General features: G+C 39.0%; 1 protein-coding gene across 12 annotated transcripts in view; it reads left to right on the top strand.

Annotated features, from left to right (window-relative positions):
- Window positions 1-21,495, top strand: part of LOC117388678 (microtubule-associated protein 4) — a 111,951-nt gene that overhangs the window by 33,050 nt on the left and 57,406 nt on the right. For all 12 annotated transcript variants that reach the window (XM_055230107.1, XM_055230114.1, XM_055230109.1 and 9 more), the window contains exons 3-4: window positions 5,627-5,815; window positions 7,802-7,858. In XM_055230107.1, the coding sequence (XP_055086082.1) occupies window positions 5,629-5,815; window positions 7,802-7,858 (244 nt within the window). In that variant the 5' untranslated portion in view covers window positions 5,627-5,628. The remainder of the gene's footprint in view (window positions 1-5,626; window positions 5,816-7,801; window positions 7,859-21,495) is intronic.

Raw genomic sequence — 21,495 nt, forward strand, 5'->3', positions numbered from 1 at the left:
TGTCCTTAAGCCACTTTGTAACCAGTTTGTCAGTACGCTTCAGGTCATTGTCCAAGACCCATTTGTGCCCAAGCTTTAACTTCCTAGCTGATGGCTTGAGATGTTGCTTCAGTATTTCTACATACTGTTCTTTCTTCATGATGCCATTTATTTGTGAGGTGCACCAGTCTCTCCTGCAGCAAAACAACCCCACAGCAGGATGCTGGCAACCCTGTATTTCACAATCGGGATGGTGTTCTTAGGCTTACAAGCCCCTAATTTCACACACTCGTTTCACACACTCTAATGACACACTCTTTCCAGCTTCAGCCAGTATCTTCACAAGGTCTTATGCTTTTGTTCTTGGGTTGATATGCACATTTCGGACCAAAGCACGTTCATCTCTGGGACACAGAACCCGTCTCCTCCCTGAGTGGTATGATAGATGGAGATTCCCATGGTGTTTTTACTTGCATATAATTGTTTGAACAGATGAACGTGGCACGTTCAAGCATCTGGGAATTGCACCCAAGGATGAAGCAGACTTGTGCAAGTCCACATTACTCTTCTTGATATCTTGACTGATTTTTATTTATCTTTTTTTTGGACTTTCCTATATTGTGCAGCCCTAGTTATAACATTAAAATACATCGGATTTTAAGTTTTTTCAGTTTTTATGTAGGTTCTACGTGTGACCTGAGAATTGCTTGAATACAAGCCACAAAACTGTCTGTAATCACACACTCACACTAAAAACCGAGCTAAGATCTATGACAGCATCATGTAGCACTGTTTGTTTATATAGCATGCTGAAGTTCTAGCGCTGCAGATGAGAAAGCCCGGTTACTGAGTTCCACTTGAATATGATTTGTGAGGGTTGTTACCAGTTTGTTGAGACTGCTCTTCATTCATAAATATTGAAGTACATGCGTGGGAGATCACGGGACGCATGAGTCATTGGATTTCTTTAAATGATTCACTAAATAATTCATTAGCGGTAGTTGGCAGTCGCTAATGAAAGCTCAAATTGCACAAGGAACCGACAAATAAATACAAATGCACCAAATTACAAATAAACTATAAACAGAAATACAAACATGGCAGTGAGGTCCAAAGCTGCTCCCCTCTGTGCCTGGAGGTTAGCCCAGGTTAAATTTGGAAAGTGGGCCTGAGTGGAGCCCAGGCTGAGGTTGTGGGAGAGGCTGGCCACACCCTGCTCCCAGCTGCACACAGGCAGCTGCACATAGGGACCCACGGTTTGTGCAGACTGATCGCAACCATTTCTGCCATACAAATATAACTATCTAGAGTTTAGCTATATAGTTGTTTATATACTGGTGATCTAATGGCTTCTAATAGAGATGGTACATGTTTGGTTTGTGCTCAAGTGCGGTCTGAAAATGTCTGCATTGTCTAAAGTGAACCTTACCGGTACCAGCCAGTTTGAAGGATCTGAAACATACCTTGGGGGAATACTAAGAGAATTTCCAAGAGGGTCTAGCATGGTACGGCAACCAGATCACTTTAGCCAAGGTGTGACTACACAACAAAACAAGATGAGTGCACACAAGAGAATGCAATCACAGATGAAAACAAGAATGCAAAAAGCTTATATAAGCAAAAAAAAATAGCAAAAAATTCTCACCAAACACTGACTTGATCTTGTGATAAACTGCCGTGTTTCCAGTAATGGCAGCTTTGTATGTTGTTGTTTATATTTTAGCAAAGCTAAACATCTTTTTGTTTGTATTTATTAAGAAAACGTTATTTTTGGTGACATGAGTTATTCTCGTAGCAGAGCCTTGCCCCCGGACCCAGAGCCATGCCCGGGGCATGGAAAAACACCCTGGCTAGAGGGAGCCGCACCATACAGATCTGTGCCAATCTAAACATGACTTAGGAATGGGCTACATGGACATATGAAGTCTGGCTAGTAGTATTGGATATTGGACTTCTTTCTAGAGCCACAGTGCTAATTATTAATCATTCAAAACTATATCTGACAGTGATAAAGATTGCATGAAAGTCTACAGGGTTATTTTTAACTGTTTGACTAAAACAACAGAAAATAAGGCATTAACAAATTTGATTTCCAGAATTCCTTTCAATCTAGAAATACCCTTTTATGATATAATATTTATGACAGACTTGACACTGTATAAATCACTGTGTAGTTCGTACACATGTATTACAATGTGTGTTAACACTTGGATTTCCCTTTGTGAGCACTTTGAATTACCGTAAATTTCGGACTACAGAGCGCACCTTGATATAAGCCGCACCAGCTAAATTTGAAGAGAAAATCAATTTTGTACATATATAAGCCGCACCTGAATAAAAGCCGCAGGTTTTCATATTGTAACATGAGATATTTACGCAGAAAGACGCTGCACCGACACGCTTTTTTTTAAACTGTGCCTGAAAATTGGCACCAACACGACAACAACACGGGATGAACACATCTGCAGGTTTAGAAACTAAAGCTGCACCAACACAGAAAATCTGCTTTTATTTCCTCTGAAAACTTTTGTTGTCTTTTTACATTGACCAAGTTGGATTCATTGATGTCGAGCTTACGTGCAGTGGCTCTATTTCAGGGGTCGGCAACTCGCGGCTCCGGAGCCGCATGCGCCTCTCTCCGCCTCATACTGCGGCTCTGCGTGGCTTGGGAACTGACAGACACAGCTCAGTCCTGCGTAAAGAGCCCTGATTTTCAGACGTTGTGCGCACAGGGGTCAGGAGCAACTTTGGCCCGTCCCTAATGACACACTAATAAGCTCGTCCGTAGATGTATCATGAAAATCCTGCTGGAAATCGCCACAGAAATCTATTTGATGTAGTAGCAAGTATATTATCTGCTCTTGTCTCCGCGGTGACGTATCACGTATAACACATCAGACACGACGCACAAAAGTAGAGCCACAAGCGAGTGAAAATGAGCCAAAACAAAAGTCTTTGGAGATCTTTTTAACAAAGGGGAAAAGGACAACTGAGGAGCCAGAAGAAGAGACTACACCTCCAAGAAAAAGAAAGATAAATTTAACAGACAATGCCTACTTAAAATCTGGGTTTGTCGCTGCAGGTGACTCACGCACAGTCCGCTCTACGTAACATACGGGAAAAGCAAATAAGGCAATGAAACCTTCAAAACTGCTTTGGCACATGGAGAATAAGCACCTGGGATTAAACGATACGCTACGAGTTTTTTTGTTGTTGTTTTTTTAAAGAAACTGCGGAGTAGAGTAGACATAATCACATAATCAGCGCGATGCATGATGCAGCGGTTTGGTGAGTTGTATTTTTTTAATGCACTTAAGTTGTTTTTGCCATATTTATCTGCCACGTGTAGAAGGCTTGTCCGTGAAAGTAAAACCTACATTATTCCGTTACATTATTGTTATTATACAGTGTTAGATTCATTTTAGATGTCAAAAAGTATTTGCGGCTCCCAGTGTTTTATTTTATGTGGAAAGTGGGTCCAAATGGCTCTTTGCGTGTTAAAGGCCGACCCCTGCTCTGTTTCCTTTCTGTTTCTTTATCTTAAAAACTGCATCATATCCATTTCATGATGCGCAAAATGATCGTTCAAAATCAAAACTAGTGAATTCTTCAGAGCAGAATCTTTCCCCACGTCTGTCTCACTTTTACGTTTACAGCTAGAGAGCGCCCCCCAGGGTCCGTTATCCAGTAAAATTCCATATATAAGCCGCACTGCTGTAAAAGCCGCAGGGTTCAAAGCGTGGAAAAAAAGTAGCGGCTTATAATCCGAAATTTACGGTACCCTGTGTTTGAACTGGGCTAATCAAATAGACTAGCCCTTTTTGTCATTGTTGTGATTGGCTCTGGAACTGATGCACTTGTGTCACTGTGTCCTCAGCAGAGGGAGCTGTTTCTCTGTTTGTCAGAAGTTAGATGTTACAATTTAGTACTTTTTCTGTAGTTCATTCTTTCTCCAGTGAAGGCTTAGCAATATTATAAATCAGATCATTCATTTTCATGACTTTTCTATGACGGAGTATAGATGCCACATTAAAATGATAAAATATGCAGGCGATACCAGAACAAGGTCAAAGCCAGAAAAAGTTGTAATTTTATGTATAAAGTCATTATATTAGACTAATGCTTCATTCATTATAGAGAATTTGGAGCATTTTGTTCAGGTATACGTTCAATTGTGGTTTACATGCAAAGAAATCTTTCAGCCCACCATCATCACACTGTCATCAGTCTAAGTACTTTTAAGCAACACTGCAAGTGTTTGGGTTTGTTATGTTGGAGGAACCAGGAGGATGTTGGAGGATTTGTTGTATCTCAAGAAACTGTTTGGATTTTACTGAGAATACTGAATCAATATGGGCTAGAGTTGCAAAGAAGACGGCATCTTCACCGTAGACAGTGCAGTGTAAGGGGGCTAAACGCACTGTGGCATTTGGATTCATATGATAAACTGAAGCTGTATGGTATTTGCATAAATTACTGTATGGATGCTTCAGTTGTCACATTATGTGGATCGAGGCATATGTTGCCAACAGCATTCTCAAAGTGATTGCGAATTATGACATCAACACAGTGACTTGCATTGGGGAGGGTATTTACAGGCTCCAGGTGATCTAGGTACAGAAAATCCACATGCCCGTGACATGCAACGGTTCTTGTGCAAAAATACAGATACATTTGCTGGGATCAAAGCTTGATCTGGATGGATATGGTACTATCAGTCAACAGATATTTTTGGTGGGGAATCCTGCGTAAACAATCCTTTCACTTTTAGATAGACAGCTTTTAAACTCTAAAGGAACATTTTATAGGGGTTTCCTGGACAAAAACTGCACAATTCTGTTTCCCCTGTGATATTTTTGTTTTTCTTTTACTCCTAAGTAGCTATATTTGTTTTTGACATGGATAGATCATGCATATCCCAGATTGGCTAATCCACCTGTGATTGACACACTCACCTGTCAATCACGCCCATCTAGAAAAAGATCGGAATACTGAAGTATGTATTCTGGATCCCAGGCAAGATGTGCCTGGTTGGTTAGGCTCCTCATTGTGGTGTGATGAAGAAGTTTACCCAATGTAACCCATTCTATCTAAAAGTTTTTCTAAAATTGTTGATCAAAATCATGTGGAACTGCTGTATCCAATGTGCTAGCCTCATTCCAACATGAAAAAAGTTTGGGTTGCTGCTCTGCTCTTAATAGCCAATAGGAACCACAATACCTAAATATCTCATACTATGCCGTACTCAGAACCAAGTTATGATATAGGCTGTGTTTTTGTTTTATGCACCTGTATTATGTAGACCAGTGGCTATGTTTACATGCACACCAAAAATTCTAAAATCTGATCATAATCTCATTTCTGGATTTATCAGATTATTGATATATAGTTTAAACAGTTCCATCTAATGTGAGTAATCTAATGTCTTTCTGTGCAGGTTTTAACAAAGAATGTTACAGAAAAATGGCCACTAATGTGACGAAGACAATAATTAATGAGAAAATCCTTTTAAAATTCATGATAATCTGTCTTTGAAATATGATTAGTTTTCCGAAATTTACTTTTGATTAATTGAAATATGTTGCCAAGTGACACATTTTTTTTGTTCCATCACTAATGCATATTACATATGTTTATTTTTGTTCAGCCATGGCGGAGTTGGACCTGAGCCTCAGTGATGCTCTGACAGACGGGGTTCCCCAGGCCAGCCCGGAGAGCAGGGTGGAGAGGGACTTTGTAGCTCAGCTGGAGGCCGAGCCATTTGAAGACGAGGTGGGGGAGACGGTGGGCAAGACGGACTACATCCCCCTGCTGGACAACGATGATAACAGAGCAGGTTAGCTACAGCGCGGCTAACAGCTATCATCATAACAGGGATGAGGGAGTCCCTGTTACCCTGATGAAAAAAAATAATACCAGTCAGTATTTGTAATGATGATGGGCTAGCCATCTCCATAGAGACGAGCAGGTGGCAGACCCCCCCTTCACCAGAAATGTGACATAGTGCACCTTTTAACAGATGCTATGACTCAAATACCAAACATGAGTCCACATGAGTACTTATTAACTACTGATATTATTAAAACATAAACCAGCCCTAATGAAGATAGATGTGTTTAATGATGGAACATTCCAGGCAAAGCAATATGTTCATAGAGACAGGTCAGTGGCCCTATTGGAAAAGTGACATAGTGCACCTTTATATTCTACAACACTAATGCCAAATGTGATTAACAGTGACTTACAAAGGCTATTTATAGAGGCTAAAAGTGGGCATGGACCCCTAATATCCCCCTGTAGAAGATGAGTGGGGGTGCTGGAGGGGCCCATGGGTGCTGGTGCCAGTGAGGAGCCAGAGCACACTACAGACATGTTGAAATGTCCAGTACCACCAGGCTGGGCTGTCTGCTGCTATTGTTCCCTGTCTGTGGACACTGCCCTTTGCCCCCTTCTCCCCTCCCCTTCCCTTTGTCTTTTTCTGCCCCCTCTCTCCCTTTATCTCCCTTGTCCCTCTGCCCCCTCTCTCCGTCTGTCTCTCTGCCTCCTCTCTCCCTCTGCCCTCTTTCTCTCTTCCCCTTTTGTCACTCTGCCTCCTCTCTCCCTCTGCCCTCTGTCTCACTTCCCCCTCTATTCCTCTGCCCCCCCTCTCTGCCCCATCTCTCCTCTGTTCCTCTGCCCCCTCTATCCCTCTGCCCCCACTGTTCCTCTTCACCCTCTCTTCCTTTTCCCCCTGTGTCCCACTGCCTCCCCTCTCTCTGCTCCCTCTCTCCTCTGTCCCTCTGCCCCCTCTGTCCCTCTGCCTCCTCTGTCCCTCTGCCCCCTCTTTTCCTCTGCCCCCTCTCTCCCTCTGTCTCTCTGCACCCTCTCTCCCTCTGTCCTTCTATCCTCTCTCTCCCTCTGCGCTTCTGCCCCCTGTCTGCCTCTGTTCCTCTGCCCCCTATGTCCCTCTGCCCCCTCTCTCCCTCTGCGCCCTCCATCCCTCTTCCTCCTCTCTTCTTCTGCCCCCTGTATCCCTCTACCCCCCCCCCCCCCTCTCTCTCTCTGCCCCCTCTCTCCCTCTGTCCCTCTGCCCTCCTTCTCTCTCTGCCCCCTCTCTCCCTCCCTGGGCTGTGCTGAGCTTGAGGGGAGCTGTGAGGTACACATAATCTGTGTGTCTGGCCCAGGTCCCATTGGAGTGAAGAGGAGCCAGAGCATTTAGTCTGACTCACTTGAAAGTGTTTACTAACATTTTTACCCAGATGATTTGTTGTTTTATTGTTCTTCTGTGAAAGCAGCAGTACATTAAGTATGGTTAAGGTTAGCTTTTCCTCTGTAGGAAAATTGGACCCATCCATCATTGTTTTGTGGGGCAACCTGTCAGGAGCAGTGGGCGCTGCAGTGCCACGCCCGGGGAACAGTCTCCAAATCTTGAACTAGTCTTGGTCAGGACTACCTTAGCTGGAGGATTTTACCTAAATATGCAGACTTCACTCAGAACGGCCCGAGCGACTGTGAGGGTAGAGTGCTAACCCTGTCACAAGCACCACAGTGAAAATAAATTTGTATTAAATTGATAATATTAAAGATGCACTATGTTACTTTTCTGGTGGAGGATCTGGCAGCTGCTTATCTCCGTAAAAATGGTACTTCTTTACCTGGAATGTTCCACAGTATGGCATTAAACTTATATCCTTCTCCATAGATAGAAGTAGTTGATGCCACAAAGCAAAGTTACAGATCTGACAACTCAGCTCACAATAAAATGCATACTTAAATGTTACTTAAATGTATATGATTATAATGCGAGTGTGGGGGTGTAAAGGTGTGTTTGCTGTGTGTGCAGCGGCGGGCTCAGCGCTGGAGAATGGGGAGAAGGAGGTGCAGGGAGTACAGAAGCCTGGTAAGACCTTTCTATCATGTCTGGACCACACATCATCTATATGCACCAGTCACAGCATTTAGTGCTTTGGTCATCATGTCTGTGTTTGTTCTTTTTTGTCAAAATTATTATTCATTTCTTTATTTTTTGCTTTCGGAGGGTGTTTCTCAATTACCATCAACTGTTTATCTTATCCTGTTTTCATTGTAAATATTTTCTTTGGCAAAAAGGGTAACCACAGTGCCCTCTAGTGAAGCAGTGATGTCTTTGCACTTGGTAGTGGTAACTCACTTTCATTTTACTGTGACAAATGTTCTCATTATATTTTACATTTTATTTTTAAGACGATGCAAATTGTATATATTTTGGTAGGTCTATTCACATCTGTTTGCATACATTTTTTTTTTCAAGCAAAACATTTCAATTGCTGAATACTAATTATGTTGCATTACAACTTTGAAAAGTGCAACTAAATGATCATGTTACAATTGTTACAGTTGAAAACTGTAAAATAGTACAGATATAGTTACATTTAACTATATGCATATATGTAACATGTAACTTGTGGTACATGTAATTCCATTCTTTCATTAGTAACCAATTGCTCACACAATAGCAGCTATCAGTTGTTGGTCTGTTGAGTGCGTTGAAGGGATGGTAGCAAAATTATACTTTGGATGTAGTTTGAAAAGTGACAAAGGTACAGCTTGTTTTGTAGTAGTGGAAGCCCCTCCTCCATCAGTTTGCTCTTTTCTGTTGTGTATTCTTATCTGTTTATTCTTTTTATTTATTCTATAGTTGTTGTTTTTTTTTTCTCATCATCAGTCATTTGTGATCTGCATGAACTGCATGCACAGGTTATATGTTGACCCCCACTGACAGAATGTCACGCTGCGGCAAAATGCTAAACAAAAGCATAAATTTAACCCAAGCCTTCATTGGTCTGATCTCAGAAGCACTGAGCACCAGTTTTTGTTCAGGGCTGTACCTGATGCTACAGAGCCACAGTTTTATTTTGCTTTATTTATTTTGAAGAAAACCTTGTATGGATTAAAACATGAAAAGCACTGGTACTTTTTTCCTGTAAAAAGTTTTATTCTTGAGGCTATGTTGTAAACCCCACGGCTTGTAGTAGTGTGTTGCTGACAGTGGGAGGAGCACTTGGTCCTATTAGTATGTTAGCTGTGTGTGGTTTTGTGCATGGCTTGAGCTTGTGTCTCCGTGACAACTGTGTGGATAGGTCTGACTGCTCATACAGATGCTGATTTTACGTTCAGCTCAAAAGATAGGGCTGAATAGAGAGGACTTCTTGGCTGCAGTGGTTTGGTTGTTATTTTGGTATCAAGGTAAATGACATAATAATAAAAGGCCTGCACCCACTTTTGAACCTTGGGTGAAAGGACACGTTTCAGTCTGACCTGTTAGACCCGCCCACTTAGTCCTAGAGTTGCCGAGTCAAACTCTTTATAACCACTTTGGAAAGTCTGACAGTTACGAGTTGCATTTTTTGGGACTTTCTGTCATTAAAGGGATTATTTCTTAGCCTTCTTTCATTTCTATTTTAAATGAATAAACCCAATAATGAAAGAATGGTGATAGACAATGAAATACAAGCTGTTTAAAGGCAGTATTAATGTAAAATATGCAATTAAAGTCCCAGAATGTAACTTTTGCCAAAGACCGACTATAATAAAAGCATGTGTTTTCAATTTAGTTTATTTGGTTTGGCATCTCCACAAACCTGACTCTTATTTGGCCTGGAGGAGAGCCTTCTGTTTGTTGTTTCCATGGTTATATATTCCACAGTATGACATAAAACCTATCTCCATTGAAAATGTTCCAACTGTGATTTTAACTATCTATTTCTAACTTACTGTTATTTTAAAAATGTGTGCAGTTCAGTAGAATTCCTTTAGCAGCGGCAAGCAATATTTAACATTTAACTAGTTGCTCTCTGAAAATCTGGCAGCTCTACTTAGTCATGTTTTAAACCGTGACAGAGAAACAATCATCTAGGATTGGCCCAGAGGGTTGTTTCCCCATGGTTCTCATCAAATAACATTTCTGATTGGGTAATATATTGTCTTTCCTTGGAAGTTTGTCTTTCCTTTATAGTTCTCTTCCAATATGTGTTTTAGTAGGCAATGTCCTTCCGTCTAGTTGTGTTCACAAATAGCTCCCTCTACAATTTATGAATAAAAGTGGTTTTCCTGAAAAAGAAGAAATCTCCCTTTCATCTAGAAGATCTGTAGATATAAGTTATTGCGAGATAGGGCCATATGTTTATTGGTGTATTCCTCTGTCCTTTTCATGTAGCTGGGGTTCATTCATCACTGTGTCCCCAGCTCTAACTATCAGGACACAGCAGTGCAAGTGGAAAATGGGTCACAGCATCTGGCACATACTGTATAAGGGCCGTGTATGAGTATATGCGTATGAGCGCGTATTTATGACATTGTGGGGACTAAAAAAAAACACTCATGGGGACGTTTGTAGAGGTCTAAACTAGGGCTGTTGCTGAATTTCCTTCACAGTAACTTTATGTGGCTCAGCACCGTGATGTATTTGATTAGCAGAGAGGCTCATAATAATATATGTAAATTTGAGTTATACTTGAAAAATAGCGATATAAAACAACAGTTTATGATTGACAGACACGTGTTTGCACATGTCAGAAACATTCACTAAATGTAGTTTCAGAGACAAGTTACGATATATATTATTGTGTTATAACACTGTCCTGCACCAAACTCTTCTGGGTCAGAGCGTGTGGACACTTGTTGGCTCTGCAGGCAGACTTGAGCCCTCTGATTGAAGAGACATGCTAGCGTTTAGCTTTAGCACCGACATGTTTTTTCTTAAAGGGGCAGAGGAACCTCCGTTGCATATTGCTAGCATCTCTAACCATGGATTGGTTTATAGTTGAATAGTAAAATTATGCCGGCATGTACTCATTAAAATGCAAAATGCAGTTACTGCAGTCACTTGAGCCCTTGTGCGGTGTGATTGATCATATGGTATTGCAATATTGTGGTTACAGCGACAGCCCTAGTCAAAACTGCAGGTACAACAAGATTTTGCAGAGGACATTCTGTCATCTAAATAATTGCAGACTGTGTGATTTGATAACTGTGGCAACTCAAATTTCGATTTTAATCATTTATTATTAGACAATCAAGTATAACTATTAAGATAAGGAAATAAATCTCCAGGAAATAAATGGAAGCCAAAGTAATGTCCCCAGGAAGCATGGAAACCCAACATATATGTTTAAGTGTGTGTGGAGAGGGTGTATATGAGCCCGATGCATGGCGCTTCTGCATGGCACGCTAAAGTATAAGTCACTTTACTATGTTTTTAATAATTGACCAATCTGAGGACTGTTGATGGGTTTCAGGTGATCGCATATCATTCAATCCATGGGTTTCAGAATGATTAGGAAAATTAGGACTGTTACCATAGCGAATAACATTTTAAAACAGAAATTTTATATTTTGAATGAGGGAAAAAAAAGTCCTCAAAATGACACTTAACATGAAGCTGAAACCCAAGAATAGAAGAAAACGATAAGATATTTGTCGTTTGTTGTCATTCATATCATTGGGTTCAATGCATCAGTAATAACATTGCAAAATCTATAGTGGCTCCTGTCCCCATCTAAGAAAAGGACATCATTGCATTCAGAAATCTTGAAAAAACAAATAAAAAACATTTCTACCCAACAGTTGGCAATACGCAACTTTCTATGAAAAGTGTGGCAAAACTCTTTGGTATGTTGCCATTTAAAAAAAAAAACTAACTAAAATAGGGTTATTTCTGAACTGACAAGCTTTTAGCTGTTATTGTACACCAGTATAGCTTCACAGAAGAGTACATTTGCAAACTAGTTCCATGCCGAGTCTAAATTGACTGGTGAAAACTAGGACTGCATGATTTAGGGAAAAAAATCAAATTCCATTCCATAAACTGACGGGAGATTTACGTGCTTGTGAAGGAAATTGTTTTACTTTAAAAATTGCAGTTTATGATTTGTTGATTGTGTCCATTCAAATTGTGATTAATCTTGCAACCCTAGTAGTATTGCCACAATAATACAATTTCAAACTCTCTTTAGGTGCTAATAAATTCACTCAATACACTACCAATTACAGTACCACAATGACAGTAATAGTACTTTCTTAATTTTAGTATGAAGTCTTATATTTGTTTTGATAAAGCTCAAAATGACTCTAAAACTTTTCAGGAAAGCTCATATTTTGTCCTGGGACTTTTATTTTATCAATACCTGCTCAATATTAGATATTAGTTTTAGTATGGCTTAGTATCTGATTTTTGATTCTGACTCCAGATCTCAGGTCCTCAGGTTGGTCTAATGTTTCGATGGTCTGCGTTGCTCTTCATTTACAGCTTTACTAACTTGTTTCTGCTTTTCCCTCCCCTTTTGGTTCATTTCAAACTTATTTTCATCAACCCTCTTTCTCTTATTTTCACGTAATTTTGTTGACATTATTTGGATTTTGGCTGCCCCCCTCCTCTCCGTCCCCCACGCTTCAGAGGACTAGAGCTCGCCGCCGTCGCCATGGCGGTCAGTGCTGTGCTTCCTGTGCGGGTCCGCTCCTCCCTCTTTCCACAGACACACGTGACGTCGCCATGACAACCCTGTGCACTGTTAGACTGTAGTCGCCTCAGAACACCTTGTACCTTTTTAGACTGTGGTTTTGCAGTGATCACAATATTGGTATTCACTATACTGTAAAAACATATTAGCAGGGCGATAATAAAGCAAAAGAGTTGCACTTTAATTTTTATTGTAGCAAAAACTCAACACGTTTAATCTTGAACAGTAGCCTAGCGTTTGTGTTGCTTAGTATTTTATGTTAATGTGGCACTGGCCTCGGTTGAAGCGTGAAGTGCATATGACAGGGTTCATATATACATTTTTTTTTTTTCTAATGACTACATCATTTTGTAGGATAATAGGCTATTTTTGAGTACCTCAAAATTGCAGATCTTCTCTTACCGTTCCATTCATTCTCTATTAACAAGACCCAGAGTTCCACCTAAAAGCCAGATTTTTTAAAAGTTAAAGTTAAACATTGATTTAACACATAATCAGTTTTCATATAATTTGTATGTCTAATAATAACTGTTGAATACATAAGACAATCTTTAACCTTTACAGATTTTAAAGGAATTGTATGTAAGATTTTGACTTTAAATTCCATCAATATGACCTAACTGTGTCCCCAAAAACAATATAGACATGTTTAAATCAAATCTAGCTCTTACTGATGGCAACTGTAATCCTGATTTATTCTTAATCACAAAAACATTGGACATGATGGCCCATTTGTTATAATTTGATTAGTTTGATTTTCAAGACAATTATGCAATCAGAAAGCAGAATGTGCCCCCCACGAGTCTCTCATTGGGTTGCCAGTTTCAATCCTGAAAACCAGTTGGTAGAAACCTAAAAGGACTCTCTTTGGTCTGAATCGCCGCAACCTAAACCCTAGTACCTGCAGCCAGTCATTAATGAGTGAGACATTTTTGGAGGTTCTGAGCTTTCACATGGGGCGCGTCCATATACTGAGAATGACACAAACTTGTATGTGTTCTCTAGTTTGACCTGTCGTATGCACTTTGCCCAAGCTAAAATAATTAAAAAGATAATAAAACACAAATAAATTGTTTTCTGGCTGCTAACCCTGATGTTTAGACTTCTACAAACATGCATGTGATTCCTGTACTTAATTCCTTAGTTTTGTATGCAATATTGTAGTCTTCTAAAGCAATCATTCAAACTGCTGCCTTTGCATAGATATTTTGCACTTGTCGTTCAAACCAGCCCTGAAGTAGTGGATCTACGCAATGCAATATATAATCTTAATATGCACTGTGTATTTTTCTACAACCAATTAATAACTTTTGAGTTGTTTGTCTCATGCTGAACGCACTCACATTATTCTCAACAACAAAAAACAATGTGTCATATGTAATCCCCAAGTGGTCCATAGCAAAAATAGGTTGAATTCTGTCAACTGGACAATAAAATAATGCTACATTCAAGTGACATCATCAAGATATTGTTGCCCTATTTATTTATTGTATTTATTGTATTTATTAGTCTGAGGATGGAGTAAATGGGAATAAGAGACTTGTCACCTATCAAAACTGAAGAAGCTACTTGAGTAGAGAAACATAATCGCTCTTAAAATCTGTCCGGTTGATAGATTTCAACCTTTTCTACAAACAAACAATACAATAATGACCATGAATACTGACACAAAAGTAAAATATTTATAAGTTAGAAATATTAAACATATTTTAACCAAATATACGCAATTTTATATGTAGCATTTATGGTCATTCAGGGTAAGAAATGCACCAAAACGACACTTAAAATACGACACATTTTGAAATCATTTATTATTAAAGTCCTTTTTACCATCACTGTTGTAGATGTTTTGTAGTTTTAGTTTTAACTCCTATATTAATTTGCATGCTTTGATCCAGCCTGTTGACTAAGTGTGCCTCTGCTGTGTGCTGTGCTAATAAACCAATGGAACCACACTTACTGCCTGTTTTCTCTTTGTTCAAAATGCTCTCAAATTCTCATCAAATAAGTTAAACTTAAAGGTGCACTATGGAAACTTTCTCGTTGAGTTCATGCTACTTGCTTGTCACCGTGAAGATTGTATAGCTTTTTCTGGGTGTTCCACAGTATGGCATTAAAGTGATAGTTGTAACTTTCTGGAGGTGGAAAGTCAACTGCATGAAGGTTATTCTATAGGGCAAATAAGAGAGTCTGGTTTGTAGTAGTAGTAGTAGCAGTAGCAGTATAGTACTAACAAAAAAGTATGAAATGACTCCAAATATGTTTTATATTTTAGATTCTTCAAAATAGCCTTTACCCTTTGATTTGGTCACTGCTTTGCATTCTTAACATTCATGGCACGCCTGTGAAGTGATAATCTGAATCTAAAATGCATGTATATATATTTATTAAAAAGAAGTTATTTCACTTTTTCTTTTCACTCTTGCCACATAATTCCATATATTTTGCTGCATATATCTCATGTCTTCCATATTTAAAGTGTAGAAAATAGTAAACAAAGAAAAAAAAAACAACACTGAATGAGAAGGTATGTCTAAACATGTACTGTATATAATCATGGAGACAAACAGGTGATACCATCAAGCTGAGTTACATGACAGATCTGTGGAGAGGCGGCCCCACTCACATGAAATTGGGGGAAAAAATGGAAAAGTTACATAACGCACCATTTAGTGTATTACGATACTAAAATGAGTATCAATACCTGCTCAAACGAGTATCTAGTTTCAATTCAAGTTTTATTATTAATTGGTATTTGATTTTCAATACTTTCAACAACCCTAGCACCTTCACTGATATTGTGTTACTCACTTTTTCAATGTCAGTCTTCCCCACTGCATTCTACCCTGAGCTTTTACAGATACTGTTCCTGTTCATTTTGGCAGTTAGCACAGGCAGTTTTACAGCTTAGCCATATTAGCATATTCTTCAGATGATAAAGTTCTGATGCCTCTTTGTTATAATAAAAGTGTTACTCTTTCATTTTTGGGAGGAGATGAGCAGTGAATTCGGGTGGATTAAAACCTAATAAAAAATAAATAGTGGTTTGGCAGTAAGAGCTTCATTCTACACAGTGAACGATGGAACGACTTCTAGACCTGCTACGATAACATATCTTGATGCACAATAAATTGCGACAGAGAAATATTGCGATAAATGATAATATTGAAACTACTGTATGTCGCTAATTAGGATTTAAATAATGCAAGATAATCCCAGTAAACTATTTTTAAATAGACTCATTAAAAGACATGAACTGCAACAAATAAATGACAGAATGTACCGATAATTAGCCATAAAAAGGACATATTCACCCCTCTACAGAATCTCTCCAAATCTTCCCACATTTGCAAAGTATTCCCGATAAATATGTTAAATAAGTTGTTCCAGATTTCATATATTGAACAGTAAATTGATATAGTATTTATCATGACAGGCCTAATGACATCTATGGAGCACAGGAAGACGTACAAATATAGTTACAGGGACAAGAAGAACAAGTATTACATGAAAAAATCTATGCAAGTAAAAAGACAAAAGTACCTGTTTAAAATGTACTGTAAGAGTCAAATGTAAAAGTATTCCACACTGATTTTGAGAACAGTTAAAGTGTTACATAAATGTAGTAATAATCAATATTTTTATATTGATTAATACTATATTTATGCAGTCTGCAGGTTTTTGGTCAACAGTGACAATATGACCCCATTTCTTAATTCTTCTATTGTATTGTATGTATATATTTTTGTTTGCTCAAATCAGGACTTGAACTGAAAACCTTTAGTCAGGATGTTACCATGAATGTGCTAAAGCTAACCTCTCAAATCATATAAAAAGCACTTTTTACATTCCAGTCCTGTTCAAAAGTGAAGTAGAAAGTAAAGATACCTGTTCTCAAATGTAGTGAAGTAATAGTTAAGAGTCTCTTGTGAAATTTACTGAAGTACAATTATTATCTTTACTTGACTTAAGTGCAGTACTTTTACGTTTTGTAGGTTTTGTACTGTTTGTACTTTGTTACTTTCTACCACTGGAACTTAAAATATCTGCTTATGTAAACATGGATAGTGCAGTTGTTGTTTTGGTGACAGTTAAAAAGGCACGCAAAAATAGCTGATTAAAAATAAAGAGATAAACTTGATGTAATCTTCCAAACAAGAACATAGTGTTATATTTCTCCATTTCTCCACATTCACATTTGTGTAATACCTGAAACCCATCCAAGATTTATAAGGATTTTGACACATTTTTGATGGATTGCCAAATTATTATCTGAACAGTCCAAGACGTTCCATATTTTCTTATGTAGTGGTAATGTGATACTAGGTGGACGTGCATCTTTGGATATTGATTGGAAGTCCCATTAAGTCTCCCTCACTTCTCCATGAGCACTCTCCCTTAGCTAGGTGACCTTTGACCTGTCGATCACCTTCTAACATTAGTCTACTCACAGACAACACACACACACGTATATATATTTTTTTCAAATCCAAGACATCTGAACTTGAATGCGTGCAATTACATTCTTACTTCATAGCACTTCAGAACAGGACACAGTGTTCTCCTCCCACACACAGGGCTGTGCAGAGGCTCCTCTGAGGCTGTGAGCTGGGGTTTGCTCCATACATATTTCATGTATAGTTTTATATAGTCTCTGTCCTTTACATAATCAGAACTCAGGACAGAGTCATATCAGAGCTAGAGGTGGGTACAATTGATCTTATCTTGATAACAATATCCCGCAATTATTAAATCAAACATAAAAAATGGGCTTCAGACATATCTTTGAATGCATAAGTTGAAGTTTAAATATCAGACAAATGTAAAATTACCCTTGCTGCATAAAACACTTTGGCAGAACTCTCCACATTACGACATTAAACGTATGTTAAACGTTGCATTTTAATTATGAGCAGGCTCCACAGATCTGACCTGTAACTTGGCCTGGTGGCTTGACCTGACCTGTTCATCCCCATGGAGATGCAACCCCAATTCCAATGAAGTTGGGAAGCTGTATAAAACTTGTTCTTAGACTGTTGGACTATTTGCTCACGCAGTTGTTCACAAGGTGGTGAACCTCGCTCCATCCTTGTTTGTGAATGACTGAGCCCTTCGGAGATGCTCCTTTTATACCCAATCATGACACTCACCTGTTTCCAATTAACCTGTTCACCTGTGGACAGTTTCAAAAAGGTGTATTTTAAGTGTTCCTCAACTTTCCCATTCTTTGGTTGCCCCTGTCCCAGCTGTTGCAGCTATCAAATTGAAAATGAGTGAATATTTGCATAAAAACAATTAAGTTTATTAGTTTGAACCTTAAATATCATGTCTTTGTAGTTAATTCAGTTAAAAACAGGGTGAAAAGGATTTGCAAATCATTGTATTCTGTTTTTTGTTTTTTTGTTTTTTTTTTAACACTGCGTCCCAACTTCATTGCAATTGGGGTTGCAGATAAGGATAATAGATAAGATCACAGAGCAGAAGATGCCAGGCAAAACAATAACATCTCCTTGGAGACAAGCAGGTGTGGGACAGTCCCCCAGAAACATTGTGCACATTTAAAATACCTAAACAACGGTTGATTTATTAAACTTGACCAGAAATGTAATTGTTGTAGTTTGAATTCAGAAAACTCATTACATTGCACTACCTGTGACGACGTTGTTTAGATGAACAGAGTGCTCTTACAGTGACAAGGACAGCCCACAGTCCCAGTAGGACTGAGAAACTCGCACTACAGTGTCTCCTCACACTCATTTGTTCCAGGGCTACAAGCAGGAGGTGTGGCAGACATACTGACATAATGGACACACAGCACCCAAGGGTGGTGTGGGCCAGCTGTGCTCTCCTTCTCTATTCTTCAGGATAGTTTTTGACACTACATAAATAATTGTTGTTGATTCAGTGATGACTTGCACCATATCCTTTGACCCAAATTTTTCTTACCTGTTCAGTCAGAACCACACACATTGACAAAACAAAGATGAGTGGATCTGGAAACTTATCCCCTCTCCCCCATTCCAGAGGGTATGATTGACAGGCAGATTAACCAATTAGAGACGCATGCTCCAGTCAGGTAAAAACAAACATGGCAGTTTATGTAACACCGAGGACTGAGAAAAAGAACAGATTTCTGCTGAAACAACAATCAAGCACCAAACTCTTATTTATCTCAGGTAAAAAATAGTGATTATATTTATTTCTGAAAGTTACAAGAATTTAACAGAAATGCTACTGCTGCTGCAAATTAGAGGCTGTGGTTGGACCGTCCCAAGTTACGACGGAGGTTTTTCACACTCTGTGGTTTCGTTCCAGACCCTTCTTGATTCTAACAAGAAAATAAAACAAAAAAACAAAACAAAAAAAAAAACTTTGTGATTTTACTATTGTTAAGATCATTATTGCCGGAAATTTATATTTTTGATAAAACTGTAGATTACAATACTTTTATGTGACAAAACTAATTATTTAATGTATGTGTTTTTTCATTAATATTTTGCATAGTACCCAATGATATGATTAGTACCAACTTGTGACTTTCTTCATGTGACTTTCTAAATCAGGGCTAAACTGGCAAAACTATTTTTAATCAATTCAACAGATACTAAAATACTGAACATATAAACAAAATCACTCAAAAGAACATATTTTGGACCTTATCTGCGACTCAGGTGTGATGCCCACAGACTGTAAAACAAACTACGTTATATATATATATATCCCTTTCTTTAACCTCATGCTGCTTACAGTTAATGTCAATTTGCCTCACTCCAAAGCAAACCGTTCTCGCGCCATAATGTTCTGCAAAATTGAGGACATTGGCTTGGACACTTTATTCTCTCAGATCAGAAACCTACCCAGTCCTGACAGTTTTACAGCTCCAGATCACCCGGTCACTCATATAACACCCATCTCAAAATATTCTCAACACTCTTCCTCCACCCAAAACTACATCTATCTCATTCACTCACACTCACACCCTGGTTCACCCCCGCTGTCAGACAGTTTAAAGGAAAAGGCTGTCAACTCAAAAGACTCTATAAGAAAACTCAACTGACTATTCATAAAGACATGTACACAAACCACACTCTCCACTACAAGCACAGCATCTCCAAAGACAAATTTACTTACTTCTCTCGTTTCCTCCTATCCGCCTCGTCACCATGTGGAACACTCTCCCCCTTGACCTCAGTCCCACACTTCAAGTCCAAACTCAGAATGCACCTGTTCACACTGGCCTATTCACTCCCCCACCCCAGGCCTGAGCTGTATTTAACTTCGTTCTATAATAATGCTTTTGTATTTGTTTATTGTTGTAGAGTGACCTTGACTGTCTAGAAGAGCCTGATAAATAAAATGTATTATTATAATAAAATGTTTGTTTGCTTTTTTCTCACCAACTTGAATCCCTTTTTGCCCTTATTTTGGGCAGCTTGGAGCTTCCTGACACTTGAGCTTAAGGAACTACGCCCTCTCAATCTTTCCTTACCCCAGATTGGGCATGGCACGCTCCTCCAGCTGACTTGACCCAAACAAAGTAATCGGGGATGAGCTGTCCTCTGGGTGACCCCTATCCTCCAGTGGATAGAGACAGAGACACGCAGACACAGCAGTTATACGCCCGGGCAAGGCAACGGCTCCGCAGGCTACAGCGGAGGTTCAGGCAGAGGACACATGTTGATCTGTCTGTTCATGATAGAATGAGTTGAGTCAACAATGTGTTTGTATCCCTTTTCTAAACTTTGATATTGGAGATTCAAGTATTTAATGAGCAGTACCTGATTTTACCGTCTTAAAAATGTAAAAAACAGAGCTAGTACAGTACAACTTACACCTGACTCCCAAATACATTCCTAGCATTCTAATTATTCACTACAATTTGTTTATAAGCACTATTCACAACTTTCAGGAACCATTTCTATTGTAGTAATGATAACAACTAGCATGCTTACAATGCACTATCCTTATTTCCTGATTTGTAGACAATAAAAAATGCTTTAAAATCAGATGAACACAGCAGGCAGTGGTTGTTTTAAAATGAAGTAAAATCTTTAAAGGTGCTCACGCAACCTTTATGGGGGAGGGTCCACCACTTTCTCCATGGTGATGTTATTACTTGGTCTGGGATGTTACATAGTATGGCATACACAATGTACCTTGCAAAAAATTTACTATAGACTTTTTATAAGGTATCATATGCCTTGCACTTTATTTACTTAATTTTATAGTGCACTCACATTTTGAGTCATTTTTGAACCTTCACCGAAACATTTGCAGGCATCTTTTTGCACATGTAGGGGATATTCTATATAGAGCATTTCTGATTTTAATGGACAGCTAAATTATAATAAAATGTAATGCTTTGGGTCAAAGTGACATGTTTTCAGTGGTGGGTGATCTAAGTAGTAGTTGTTAACTGGAGGCTTGTTTTTGTAATGAGCTTATGTCACACAGCATAGCCTAACTCTTGATTAATGTGTGTTTTTCAGCGTGTGGTTTGTGGTTGTCTTGACCCTCCACAGCGGAGGGAAGCCTGTATACAGAGGCTAGGACAGGGGTCATGTAGGGGACAGAGACTAGCTGTAAGGGCCAATGATGTTCCAAGCATGTGTCAGTGTGGTGGAGTGGAACATCTCCCAAGCCCTGTCTGGGAGGATAAAGTTTGGTTCATGGTGCAGAGATTAGTGTGTTTTGTATGAGTGTGCAGTGTGGAGTAAATTTGAATCTGCTAGCTACGGCAAAAAAGGAAATGAGAAACTATTGAGTATAGCAACATTGTCAATCTGATGCCAACATAGGTTATATAATAATATTTGATTTTAATAGCACTTCCTGGACTCAAAGACACCAGGGCCAATCCTGCTTAGTTTCCGAGCTCAGACTAGATGGAGGTGGTGTGGCCACATTATATTTTCCATGAGTATCAATTTAGGCCCATTATGAACAGTCTGGAAATCATTCATCATCATTCATCATCTTTTGAGCCCTACTCATTTTCTGTAGTATTTGAAGCTCCTCAGCGTATTTTTGGAACAAATAC

This window comes from Periophthalmus magnuspinnatus, chromosome 20, assembly GCF_009829125.3.
Source record: "Periophthalmus magnuspinnatus isolate fPerMag1 chromosome 20, fPerMag1.2.pri, whole genome shotgun sequence".
Lineage (NCBI taxonomy): Eukaryota > Metazoa > Chordata > Actinopteri > Gobiiformes > Gobiidae > Periophthalmus > Periophthalmus magnuspinnatus.